This window comes from Phyllostomus discolor, chromosome 4, assembly GCF_004126475.2.
Source record: "Phyllostomus discolor isolate MPI-MPIP mPhyDis1 chromosome 4, mPhyDis1.pri.v3, whole genome shotgun sequence".
In the NCBI taxonomy this organism is placed as follows: domain Eukaryota; kingdom Metazoa; phylum Chordata; class Mammalia; order Chiroptera; family Phyllostomidae; genus Phyllostomus; species Phyllostomus discolor.
In genome coordinates, this window is record NC_040906.2 from 136,103,795 (window position 1) to 136,116,241 (window position 12,447).

Genomic DNA, 12,447 nt, shown 5'->3' on the forward strand with positions numbered 1-12,447 from the left:
CTCCCACCTCAAGAATGGTCCTTCATTTTCATCTTTTTCTTATTTTTGTCTTTGTTTTTTTTTCTTCCCAATCCTCTAAGGGGTGTGAGGGAGCCCAATTACCTGTGATGGTGCATTAATAGACAAGCACAGCTTTGAGAAGTCTTTTTTGTTTCTCTGCTTTTGCCATATGTCAAGGTTCCTTGGTCCTCAAATGGTAAAGCTCTCATCCTTGGGCATGCACTTCAAGTTCTTTGTATCAAATGGCAGTCTGCCTGAGTTTTTCCTCAGCCCGGTGTTATTAGCAGAGCTTTATTGCTGCTAATGTTTCCTCATAAACTAGCCCTTCAATAATATTAATCATTTTTGTTGCTCTCTGATGTCAGATGTTTTAATCTCCTCAAGGTCTTTTCAAATGAATAGAAAGTGCTCCAGGAAAGGTTGAAATAGTTTCTCAAAGCCCTAGGGATCATTCTGCTCTTCATTCATGATGCTCTAATTAAAATTTTGTGGTCATGCTTTATGAAAGCCCATTTATCCTCTTGCTTGGTGCCCCTGCCAGGTAGACGCAGGGTAGGAAAGTCAATGGAAACCAGGTGCTTGAACTCATATGAGAAAGATGAAATGGGCCCATCCATCACCCCCACCACTACCCAACACCACCCAGAGCCCCCTGCCACCAGCTACTGTGCTACCCACCACCACTTACCTCCATGCCATCCCTGAAAAGACCAGTAGCCACTCTACTTCACTCTGTTTAGCTACTAAATCTAATAACAAAAATTAAAACCTGTCCACAGTCCATAGAAGACCATTCATTACAGAGGATAACATCTTATTTAGCTGTTCTAGATCAAGTTAAAATATTAGTATGATTGAAAAGTAACATGGAAATATTTTCTTTAGCAAGCACTACAAAATATTTTATATAAGAAAATATTCTTCTTAAAAGTTGACTCACAGCTTGTCCCATTCCTTCCCCTGTCCCCTCACTACCATTCCTAACGATGTAATTGCCCGAGTCTCCTGACAACCCACACCCCTTACGTTCATTCACACCTGCTTTTGTTCCCACACAGTATAACGGGCTTAATTCCCCACTGCTTTCACCTGGGAATGACTACAAATCACTTGTAGCTATTACCCTAAATTAAATCTCTCTTCAGAGAAAGCTTATTGGCAACCATTGAAAGTATTTAAAAGATGAGTGACAGACTCCGAAAGCAATCCAAATGAAGAATTTCAAAAATATTTTCTAAGGCTGCAGCATGATTGAAATTAGGGGTCAAATGCAGTTTTTATCTCATAATTAAAAGAATAAACTGACAAATACAAAAATCATAAAGGGGTAAAAATTTTTGCACATGCAAATAAACAGTGCTGTAATTAGATACACAGCAGTTTTTTTATAACTGGACCTGACAGTGGCTTCGGAAATAAAATAGTGAAAATATTCTGGAAATAATCGTGGTGGTCACACAACAGTGTGAATATACTTAATACCGCTGAATTTTACACTTAAAATGTTTAAAGTGGTAGATTTTACGTTATGCACATCTTAACCACAGTAAGAAAAAACAAATTTTAAGGTGATTGCTCTGGTTGAGACCCACCTTGTCAGACACATCGTGGTCACTCTGCTGAGCACCAACCAAGGGAACCCAATCCTGCTCTTCTAGAATAGACCAGTTCTAGAATATTCTAGACCCTTTCTAGAATATTCAGGCCTGTGCAGGCATTCCTCCAGGCCTCCTTCCCCCTTTCCTCCCAGGATGGCATAGGGGTGAGTGCACAGGGGAAGGGTCTGTACCTGTTGGCAGTGGGCGCAGCCTCTGGCCAGCATGCACCCCTCACCACACCTGGGCTCCCTGAGACCTCTGCAGGCACCAGCTGATCTTTGGGATGGCTGCTGTCTGCTGTCTATGAGCCTCATCCTTTTGTCTCAGATCTCAAGGCCCAAGCTCTCTGCACCCCTGAGTCCCAGGCCCAGACCCTTTTAGACTGGCCTTCTCAGCTCTCACATCCCCAGCTCAGGCCCACAGGAACCTCGGGAGCTCCCGCTCGCCCACACCAGCTGTGGGAAGCCAGAGATGTCCTCTCAGCCTGGCGTCCGCCTGCTTCACCACTCAGCCATGCCTTTACCTGTGAGGGGGGTCTCCCCCCAAAATTCTAAATGGCAAATAGGGGAAAGCCCTCCCTTATTGGATTCCCTCATAACCTATACCTACCGCCAGACTCAGTTTGTCTTTCCCAACCACATTAGGTCCGAGAGACTGGACCTTCTCAAAGGCAACATTCTTATGCCTGGTCTGGAGAGAACTCTTACAAGTTCCCTCTTCCAGACTCCGCTGGACCATCTTCCTCACGCATCTAGGCCTGTGCTCTCTCCACCCCAGGACCTTCCCCTGTCAGCACCTCAGGACACATCTGTCGATGTGTATTGGAGCAAGTCAGTCTTGTCCTCCCTTTCAACAAAACACAGCTTTTCAAATCGAACAAGCTCTTTGTCAGGCTATCATGCTATAAACTTTGAAACCCTCTTGTAAAACTCTAAGTCTAAGAAACACTTCTTTGACCCTCTGTGCACTCCCACCACCTAAAGTAAAGAACTGCCAGTCAATTAGGCACCAGGGGGATTTCCAGAAGTGGAGATGCATCTGTTTAATGTTTTTTAAAATATATCCTTCCTTCATACCTGTCCGACATACACACACATGCGCTTTCAGAGAACTGTACTCCAGCCTGTGCCTAAGAGCCTGCAGAGTTGAGTTTGGGGTCGCTGGGACTCTGTCCCATTAGGAATGCCATTTTGGTAGAGAGAGCCACAGCCAGGCAGCACAGTAAACTCATGGGGGCAGTGAGGGTAGGGGTGTGGTTAAGCAAGGGGCATCATTCAGTAATTTGGCTCCTAACATTTGTCCTTGATTTGATTCCCCAGGGGAAACCTGGAGCCCCGGGGCCTCCAGGAGTTCCAGGGGAGCCGGTGAGTTGGTCACTTAACAGCTGTCTTTGTGTCACACTGCATACTGTCTTAAAGCTCTTCGGGGCAATTAACGTTTGTGGGCATGTCTGCAGGGTGAGAGAGGACCTGTCGGAGACATCGGTTTCCCTGGACCAGAAGGACCCTCAGGAAAGCCAGTAAGAACTTCTATGGTTTAAAATTTGCCATTTTGAGAAACGTTCTAAGCATTGTCTCTTCACCTACCTCCTCAGAAAATCTGAGATTTAAATAAGTAGTTTCTAAGGAAGTAAGTGAAGGTTTACGAATGGATTTGGGGATGTAGGTCTCACTGCGTGTTCTGGCTCTCTATGAGGTATCTTTATGTCTTACGCAAGAAAGAGAAAGGTGAGATTTTTTTCATTTCAAGTATCAGGAAATTAGACCCATTGTTTCTTAACTCTAGTGTTCTCAGTGGAGTTAAAAAAATAAAATAGCCCATCATATTCTAAAATGTAAGGAAAATGAAAATTCACAGATATAACACCTTTGTGTTAAGCTAAAGACTAAAGTAGAAGCTAGTTTCTCAGGTTCCCTTCTTTATATATGTGCCTTGTTCTTACACTTTCATAAATCATTGCTGCCAAATATATCATCCCCTTGTGTCCTAAAGAGCTCTTGGCTACTGATATATAGTATCACTGTGACATTGTAACCACCACTCCTACTAATTCAATTCAACATATATTCTTCTAGTCCCTGCTGTTTGCTAAGGAGGTGCTGGCCCTAAGGGAGGGGATATGAACATGAATAAGACCTATCTCAGGCTTGGGTGTTTTTTTCATAGAAGGTCACTGCTGCCTTGGCTTCTTTATTTGCTGTGGTGTGTGTGGGAAGGGGGTGCTGTTAGGAGAGGAGGGTGCTGAATGTAAATAAGCAGCACGGAGTTCACAACCGGCTCAGTATCTTTGTGACACCTTCATGTCAGTGCACTCCCTGACTACCATCTCTCCCCAGAGGAGGCCACGTGAAGAAAAAGGAAGCATCTGCAATCTAATGTTGGGAAGATCTGGGTTTGAGTTATGACTCAAAGGGTATTGTGAGTCACTTAAGTAACATGACGTGGGGTAAGCATTTCCAGGGCCTGCCCATGGGTGGTGCTCACTAAACGTCAGTTTCGTTCCCTGCCCCCCTTTACCTTCCCTTACCCACTCCCTGTTGCCAACCCCTAGGAGCCATCTCATAAATGCTGACCTCTGGGTTCCCTGGGGATGACACTAAAAGCAATTTGTTCATTCAGCAAGTATTTCTTAAGCACCTGCTACATGCTAACCATTGCACTAGGTATTAGCAACCCATGGGGTTTACATTCTAGGATACAGACACAGACAAACAGCAGAGAAGTACACACACAATGAAAAGATCTAAGCAGAATGAAGTAACAGAGTAGCATTCAATAGGTGGTCAGCAAAAGCATGCCACTTGAGCAAACCCTGCACAAAGTGAGAGCTCAAACCACAGGGAGGTTGGTGGTGAGGGTGGGAGGACATTGTTTCAAGAAAAAGAAATGACTACTAGAACATGGTGTATTTCAAGAACAGCAAAAGGCTCTGAGTTCAGAATGAACTAAGCTAAAGAAAAATGGGAAAGAAAATGAGGGATAAGTAGGCAGTGACCAGGCCACAAGGAACTTCTAAATCTTTTTTTATATAAAGATTTTATTTATTTGTTTTTAGAGAGGGGGAAGAGAGAGAGAGAAACATCAATGTGTGGTTGCCTCTCATGAGCCCCCTATTGGGAACCTGGCTTGCAACCCAGGCATGTGCCCTGATTGGGACCAGCAACCCTTCAGTTAGCAGGCTGGCGCTCAGTCCACTGAGCCACACCAGCCAGAATGGAACTTCTAAATCTTGAATGGAGTCTGGATTCATTTGAAGCATGATGGAAAGTCACTAGAGTGCTTGCAAAGAGGAAGGAAGATGATTGGACTACATTGTAAAGGATCCTTGTGACTGGTGTATGGAGAGCAGACTGCAGGGAGCAGGGTAAAAGCAGAGGAACTGCCAGGGGGCCCGTGAGAGAGGACGGCAGCAAGAACAGGGAGGTCATGAGGGGTAGGAGTATTTGGGATTGAAGAGAAGGCCAAGCAGACTTGCTGATGGACCAGATGTGGAGTGTGATGGAGAGACAATCAAAGCTGTGGTTTGGGGCGTGAGCAGTGATGTCAGAGTGGCGTGTTTGGTGAGATGGGAAAGACTAAACATGGGTAGTTTGTGGAGGAAAGACCAAGACAGGAAATGTCAAGTCAGCATGGACGTAAGCATTTGGAATTAATCCATTGGAGAGACTAATCTGGGTGTTTAAACCTGAGCCTGGATGAGACGGAGTCTCTGTGGTAAGGAAGGAAAGAGGACCCTTCCACTGTTAGGAAGAGGATCTAGCAGAAAGACTAAGAAAGCTCAGCCAATGAGATATGAAGAAAACCAGGTGAATGAGGGGTCCTGGATGTCACGGGAACTAAGTGTTTTAAAAGAAAGGAGTAATAAGCCCTGGCTGGCATAGCTTAGTGGATTGAGCACGGGCTGAGAACCAAAGAGTCACAGGTTCGATTCCCAGTCAGGGTACATGCCTGGGTTGCAGGCCACGACCCTCAGCAACCACACAGTGATGTTTCTCTCTCTCTCTCTCTCTCTCTCTCTCTCTCTCTCTTGTTTCTCTCTTCTCCCTCTCTCTTTATTTTTAGAGAAAAATAATAAAAATATATAAATAAAATCTCTTTCCCTCTCTAAAAATAAATAAATAAAATCTTTTTAAAAATGTAGGCTAATCCTATTTTTAAAAAAATAAATAAAAAACAAAAGAAAGGAGTGATAAACACACAGATAAGTGACAATGAGCTGATCATTGTCCCCTGGATTTTGCAATGTGGAGCTCATGGTGGGGGAGATTGCAGCAAGTTAGTATCGTCATAAAGGTGACCCAGCCAAGAGGGGAAATTCTGATGGTATAAGGGAGTACAGATAACTCTGGGTAAGGGGAGATGACCGATATTCCACTCATAATGGAGAATGGTCTGAGCAAGAAATGGGGCAGTTCCTCCCTCCTTAACAGGAGGCAGAAGTCAAAACACAAATTCATGTAGCTGGTGGATCTGGTGGAAGGAAGGAAGGGGAGGTGGTTCTCTCCCATCTATATCCTCTGACGGAAGAATCGAGGTCACCAGCTGAACATGAGGAGTGGGGTGATGACGCTGGACTTTGGAAGAGCTAGGAAAATATGTGAAAGAGTGCTGAGAGAAGGGAACGGGATCCAATGAAGAAATGCAGAAGGGTGGCCTGGGAACATGGAGAGCTTCTTGCCATCTGCTGTCCTGCATTTAGATTGGACCAAGTGGGCAGGGATGCATGGTTTTCTTCAACCACACTTCCCTGCTCAGATGCAGACATGCAGTAAGTAGACAGGGAGTTGGTTATACTGGGTTCTTCCAGATAGGTGAGGTGAGGGGATGGAGAAACGAGTACAGTGCACATAGGTCATTTAAAAATCTCTGAAAACACCTCCCACAAGAGAAGGTAGTTAGTAACACCTTCATATACTAAAGAGGATACACATGACTCTCTTAGGTGAATTATGAGACCAAACAGAAAAAAAAGGCTATAAGGCGTATTTCCTTTGTTAGATTTTTACCAAAACCATGAATTACATTTTTACACTAGATTTATCTTCTTTTATTCAAGTGACACACTTGTTTCTTACCTCCTCTCCTTAATCAGCTTTATCTTTGCTGCCTGTGTCTCTGCGTGTCATAAATTCTTTGAACCGTACACTTCAGGTAACACGTTCTTAGTTAAAGTACTCTAGATAATTCCCAGGACCTTTCTGAGGGGTTGGGGACTCAGGCCGGGCTCTCAGCTGTGACAGGTTTCAGTGTAATTTACAGCAGTGGAAACATGCGGCCGTCTGCAGTTCCTCACAGAACCGGTTCCCCAGTGCGCAATAAAAGTCTCCTCAGCTTTTCAAAGGAGCATGTCCATGCAATTGCCTGCTGGCTAAGAAATCACTTTCCTCACCTTGATCTCCTTCTTCAAATCGAATCTCAAAAACACATCTGCTGTCAGACTCTAGGTATTTGATTTGACCCCCAAGAGGTTTTCCTTCTCACATCTCCCAGCCAATAGCTCTCCCTGACTTATAAATCTCCGAGCAGGACTGGCCTTTATTACCACCTCCAGAGCTGCCTTATAAAGTTCGGGAAACTTCCAGTTTACTAATAAAAAGCCACTTCTTAATACTCTCAAAAACCATGATTACAGAGTCCTTGCTTTCATATTTTCCAGCTGAAAAATAACAATCATTCTCAAGTTGACAGTTTATTTCATATTAAGACCATGCTCTGACCATGTTATGAAATTTCCCCAGCAGCAAGTGAGAGCATTTACTGAGAATGATTCTTTGTGCTGGAAAAAACTGTCAGTCAGAAGCAGTAAATGCCGTGTCCCAGCCACCAAGCACTAGGGGCACCTTCTTATTCCTCAGAATGTATCTCCCAGAATAAGCCATGAAAATCACCCTGTTGCCTGTTTACGGTGAGCTAGGCATTTCCTGTTATTTCATGAAGTCTTTAGTTTTAAGGCCATTATTTTATCTTCACTTTATAAGTATAGAAGCTGATGCTATTAAAGTAAATTGTCTGAAGTAAATGGAACTTTTAAATGACAGAGTCAGAATTTAAATTCAAGGCCATCTGGTTGTATTGATTTTGTTTTCCATGTCACCACTCTGCACCACCAAAACCTCTGTGGAAATATGATTAAGTCCTTGCAACTTTACCCTTTTGTTGTCTGTTACCCTAACCATGTCTGTTACCACCCAATTAGAAATATTAATCTTTTTTGTCCTTACAGGGAATAAATGGAAAAGATGGATTGCCAGGTGCTCAGGTATGGAAAACACCATTTAAAATAAATGTTCCAATGCAAAATTGCAGAATTCCTGACAGAAAAAAAACCTGGCAGAGCAGATTGAGGAAAACCCTTGGCAAGCAGTGATTTCTCACATTGACGTCTGTTTTGCAGGGCATCGTGGGTAAGCCTGGAGACAGAGGCCCCAAAGGAGAACGTGTATGTATATACTGTTTTGATCATTGTCTAAGAGCATCTGCTACAACTGTCCCATCCTTCAAGTTCACAGTTATGTATGTAGACCTCCTAAAAATCTCTCAGGATAAAAAGAATAGAGTGATCCTACGATGAAAACCTCTCAGGACAAAAAAGCAGTATGATCCTAGATCTCTGCTAGACATAAACTAGGACAATTAAAGGTCCCAGAAGCAGGCCATATGGCAAATATATGACTGGCTTTTTTATACGCAGCTAAGTCTAGTTTGCTACTTTGCTTTGGAAAGTTTTGTCATCCTCCTGTCTGAGACACATGTCCCTACTGTGACTATCACCCGTGTTCTTTTTACCTAGACTAGGGGTTCAGCATTGTGATATTGAAGGCAGTCATTCTTTGCTGTAGGTCCTGTCCCATGCATTGTAGGATATTTAGCAGCATCTCTGGTCTCTGTCCACTAGATGGGGTAGCCCCACCCTCCCTCCAGTTGGGATGACCACAGAGGTCTCTAGACATCACCAAATTCCTCCTGGGGAGCACAGTTGCCTTAGTTGAGGCCCCTGACCTAGGGGAATACTGAATGGAGTGAGGGGGGTGCTGTGAGGATGGACAGAAAGGGAAAGGGTAACTGAATGTACAAAGTCACTACTGATGCCACTTACATTGTATGCCCTCATTTTAATTGTTTTGGTTGTTAATATCATTATTCCAACTTCCCACTATGTTGTTGAATGAGCCTGAACATTCTCTCATAGAGCTGGAGGCATTCCACTGCCACAGGTTTCTCAAGCATTCTTCCATCCTGGAGCTCTAGGAAGGGCTGCTAGTGTGTGTGTGTGTGTGTGTGTGTGTGTGTATTGGTGTCTAGTGTCCTAGTCTTTACTTACTATTCCATAAATAATCCATAATGACTGAAGGAAACATGGAAATAGAGATATTATAAATACAAAAATAATTCTACCTTGCCCCCTACACAGAGACAGGCACTATTGACATGTTGGCCCTATTTCCATCTCTCTCTCTCTCTGGCATACACACATACTTAATATAGCAATACAAGTGAATATATACTTTTTCCAAAAGTGGACTCAAAATTTTTTTGTAAATGACTTTTTTTGCCTAATAACATATACTGACTATCTTTCCATGCAAGTAAATATATATCTACAGCTACCTTTTAGTGACTGTATGTCATTATACTGTTTGATACACCTTATTTCACCCATCTAGTCCCCCTTTGGGGAGTATTTAGGATTTTTTCCAATTTTTTATTATAAACATCACTATAATGAACATCCTTGTGCCTATAAAATGATTTTAATATGTTAAAGATTGTGTCTCTTTGGCACATGATCAAGGTATTGATCAACTGTGCTAGTGTTTCTTTTATCTCTTTTTTTGTGTTACCAATCTCAGATACTTCTCCAAATGGGAGCTGGGTTGATATACTCGTATGCAGATACATTTTTATAACTGAGATAGTACCATTGAAATTAGTTCTACCTCTGTTTTCTTATTTCTGTACCTCTTTATTCCATGATCAAATAGATCTCTATAATTGCTCATTTGTTTTCATTATGTTTTAATCAAGAGAAATAGTTGGACTTTTGCAGAGAAGCCACAAATAAAAGAACACTAGTGAGCTGTAGGGCCACTTCAGTGCACCATTCCATCGTATCCGGTGTGGCCATCACCCCGTGGAGTTGTGGAACTGAGTGTCTGAAAACGGAAACACCTGCCATCTTCTGTCTCTCTCATCCCTGTGACTCTCTTTCTCACACACATACACACACACACACTCACAGAAAACACGAGCACGGGAGCCAACTCACAGAATCTGATAAAGACCCAGCACACAAGGGCAAGCAGGAAAAAAGAAAAGCACACAATTTGGGAGGCATTTTGAGTGCCCTGAAGTCCTTCTGAGTGGAAAACCTCAGCGATGAAATCCTCTTGGCTGTCTTCCTTTATTATTGCCAATGAGACCAGGCTTGAAGTGACAGCTGCTATTATTGACTTTCAAAAGTGTCATTATTCTGGACTAGAAACTGGGCACACCCAGCATGGCTGCTAACTTTCTACTGAGTGCTTTCACTGTGCCAGGCATTGTTCTGAGCACTTTACATGAGTTTGCTCATTTATTTCTCAGCACCACCCTGCTTAGAGGGCACTATTAATATCCTCCCTTTGTGGGAGAGAAAGCTTGGCCACAGAGAATTTAATTCACTTATCCAAGGTCTTACAGCTAATAAGTGCCAATATTAATCCAGATCCTTTGCTCTTAACCACAACTCTTGCAGTTATAGAAGAGATCATCCTTTATAATTTTTTTTTTCTTTCACAGGGTGATCAGGGAATCCCAGGAGACAGAGGCCCACAAGGTGAACAGGGAAAGCCAGGCCTTCCGGGCATGAAGGGAGACATCGGTCCTGTGGGGCCACCAGGAATCAAGGGCTCCATGGGATCCCCTGGGCACCAAGGCCCCCCGGGCCAGCCAGGCGTCCCCGGCATTCCAGTAAGTGGCGCACACAGCTCCAGGAGCTCCTGGCTCACACTGACTACATGTCCCTTTTCCCACAAAAGCAAGAATTCTTTTAAAATCAATAAAATGAACCCAACCTCATCTCTGCGAGGGTACAGTAGCTGTCATTTCTTTTAGGTTATGTACCAGCCGCTCTGCTAAGCACTTACTGTGCATTACCTCACTGGGTCCTCAGAACTAACCTGGAGGGACAGGAGTGGCTCCCAGGCTACTTTCACAAATGCAGAACTGAGAGTCAATTTGTCCGAGGTCACAGTTATTCCATGGATCACACCTATGTTCCACTGACTCCGAAGCCATGCTCCTAACTACTATCTCTAATGTCTCCTTACACTACACAGAAAATAATACTATGTCTGTTTCATAGTAAAACTCCATTTTGTTGACTGTCAGAACAACAGATCTGCTCTGAGTAGTGCTCTGAAGCAGAGACCAGTTGGACCAGGAGTTTTGGGTACAGAAGTCCATGTCTTCATTAGTGTCCTCAGGAGGCACAGTGGACGGCCATTGCACAGAGGAACCTAATCTGAAACTGTCCATGTCAGGAGGAAAGGAGAGTCATGGAGGAAGGTCAGGGAGTGAAGGACAGGCTGCCCTCAGGTGATCAGTCATTACCAGATACAGGGTCAAACTGAGCATTCCCACAACTTGCCTACTTCTTCATTTTTACCCACGCTCCCTAAACTCTCCCTGAATAAAGCCTGTAGAGTGACCTCTCCATACTGTGTCAATAATTGGTATTAAATGCATTAATTCAAGTTCACTTGTCCCATACACAGTGAAAATAAAATGTTGAAAGAGGGTATTCTTGGAACTATGTGTCCTAACAGAAATCATTACATTCTGCACTCATCTCATTGTCTTTAATGCCACACCCCTGAATAATAACCAAATACAAAGAAGAGTAATAAAATACTTAGAAATTCTAACCATCATGAAAAATGATAGTTCCCTTTTAAAATATCAAGGTCTACAGTAAAACATTACTATTATAAATATTTAGATTCTTTGGCAGAGTCATGTAAGTTTATTTGTCAAGAAGTTAAAAACTCAACTGACATCATATACCTACTTGATTTTCTCTTAAAAAATTGTGTAATATAAATATGCCTGTGGAGTGCAAATTACACAATAAACTTTACCATGAAGTGGGTGATATTTAGTAAGCTTTATCCCATGCATAAAAGATTTTAAAGAATAATCAGCATACTTAGAGTTCTCTTTCAGGTTGTCTTCCTTGAAGATCTGTGACATCAGTTAGATCATGGCTTTACCAGTGTCCAGGGACGGCTTAGAAGTCAAACTGTGCCTGGGACATTGACATCATGACCACACTCTTCAAATCCTGTAACTTCAGAAAATGAAGTAATATGAAATGTCTTTCCTAATTAGATGAAGCAGTGTCTCTCCATTTAATAGGAAATATGTTCACATCACTGGTTATGATTTCAGCCCACAGCTTTTAAAGCAATTATGCACTTCAACTTCTTCCTAGCATTTGATCAAAACAAAAGATTTTTATTGCTTAATATAGTGAGTTGCCAAAAGCATTTTGCTTGATAAATATGTCTCTACAGAGGGTTCAAGTATGCATTCCAACCCAATATTTCTATTCTCTATTCATTTGTGCTATGCTCTATTAACAGACCTTTGTTTTCCTCCTTCAGGCTGATGCAGTTTCATTCGAAGAAATAAAGAACTATATTAATCAAGAGGTTCTAAGGATTTTTGAAGGTTAGACTTTCTTAATAAACATTTGTGAATCTTTTACCAATTCTCATCCACTGAAAAATCCCTTCAGTGACATTCTCAAAAGATCATTTAACAACTTTAAAGTTGGCAACCCGTTTTTCTATGGGACAGCTCTATTGAT

General features: G+C 42.6%; 1 protein-coding gene across 1 annotated transcript in view; it reads left to right on the plus strand.

Annotated features, from left to right (window-relative positions):
• The window catches only part of COL19A1 (collagen type XIX alpha 1 chain), a 331,257-nt gene that overhangs the window by 300,381 nt on the left and 18,429 nt on the right, over window positions 1-12,447 (plus strand). The window contains 6 exon segments of the mRNA XM_036024315.1: window positions 2,918-2,962; window positions 3,055-3,117; window positions 7,822-7,857; window positions 7,993-8,037; window positions 10,377-10,547; window positions 12,242-12,308. Coding sequence (XP_035880208.1) covers window positions 2,918-2,962; window positions 3,055-3,117; window positions 7,822-7,857; window positions 7,993-8,037; window positions 10,377-10,547; window positions 12,242-12,308 — 427 coding nt within the window.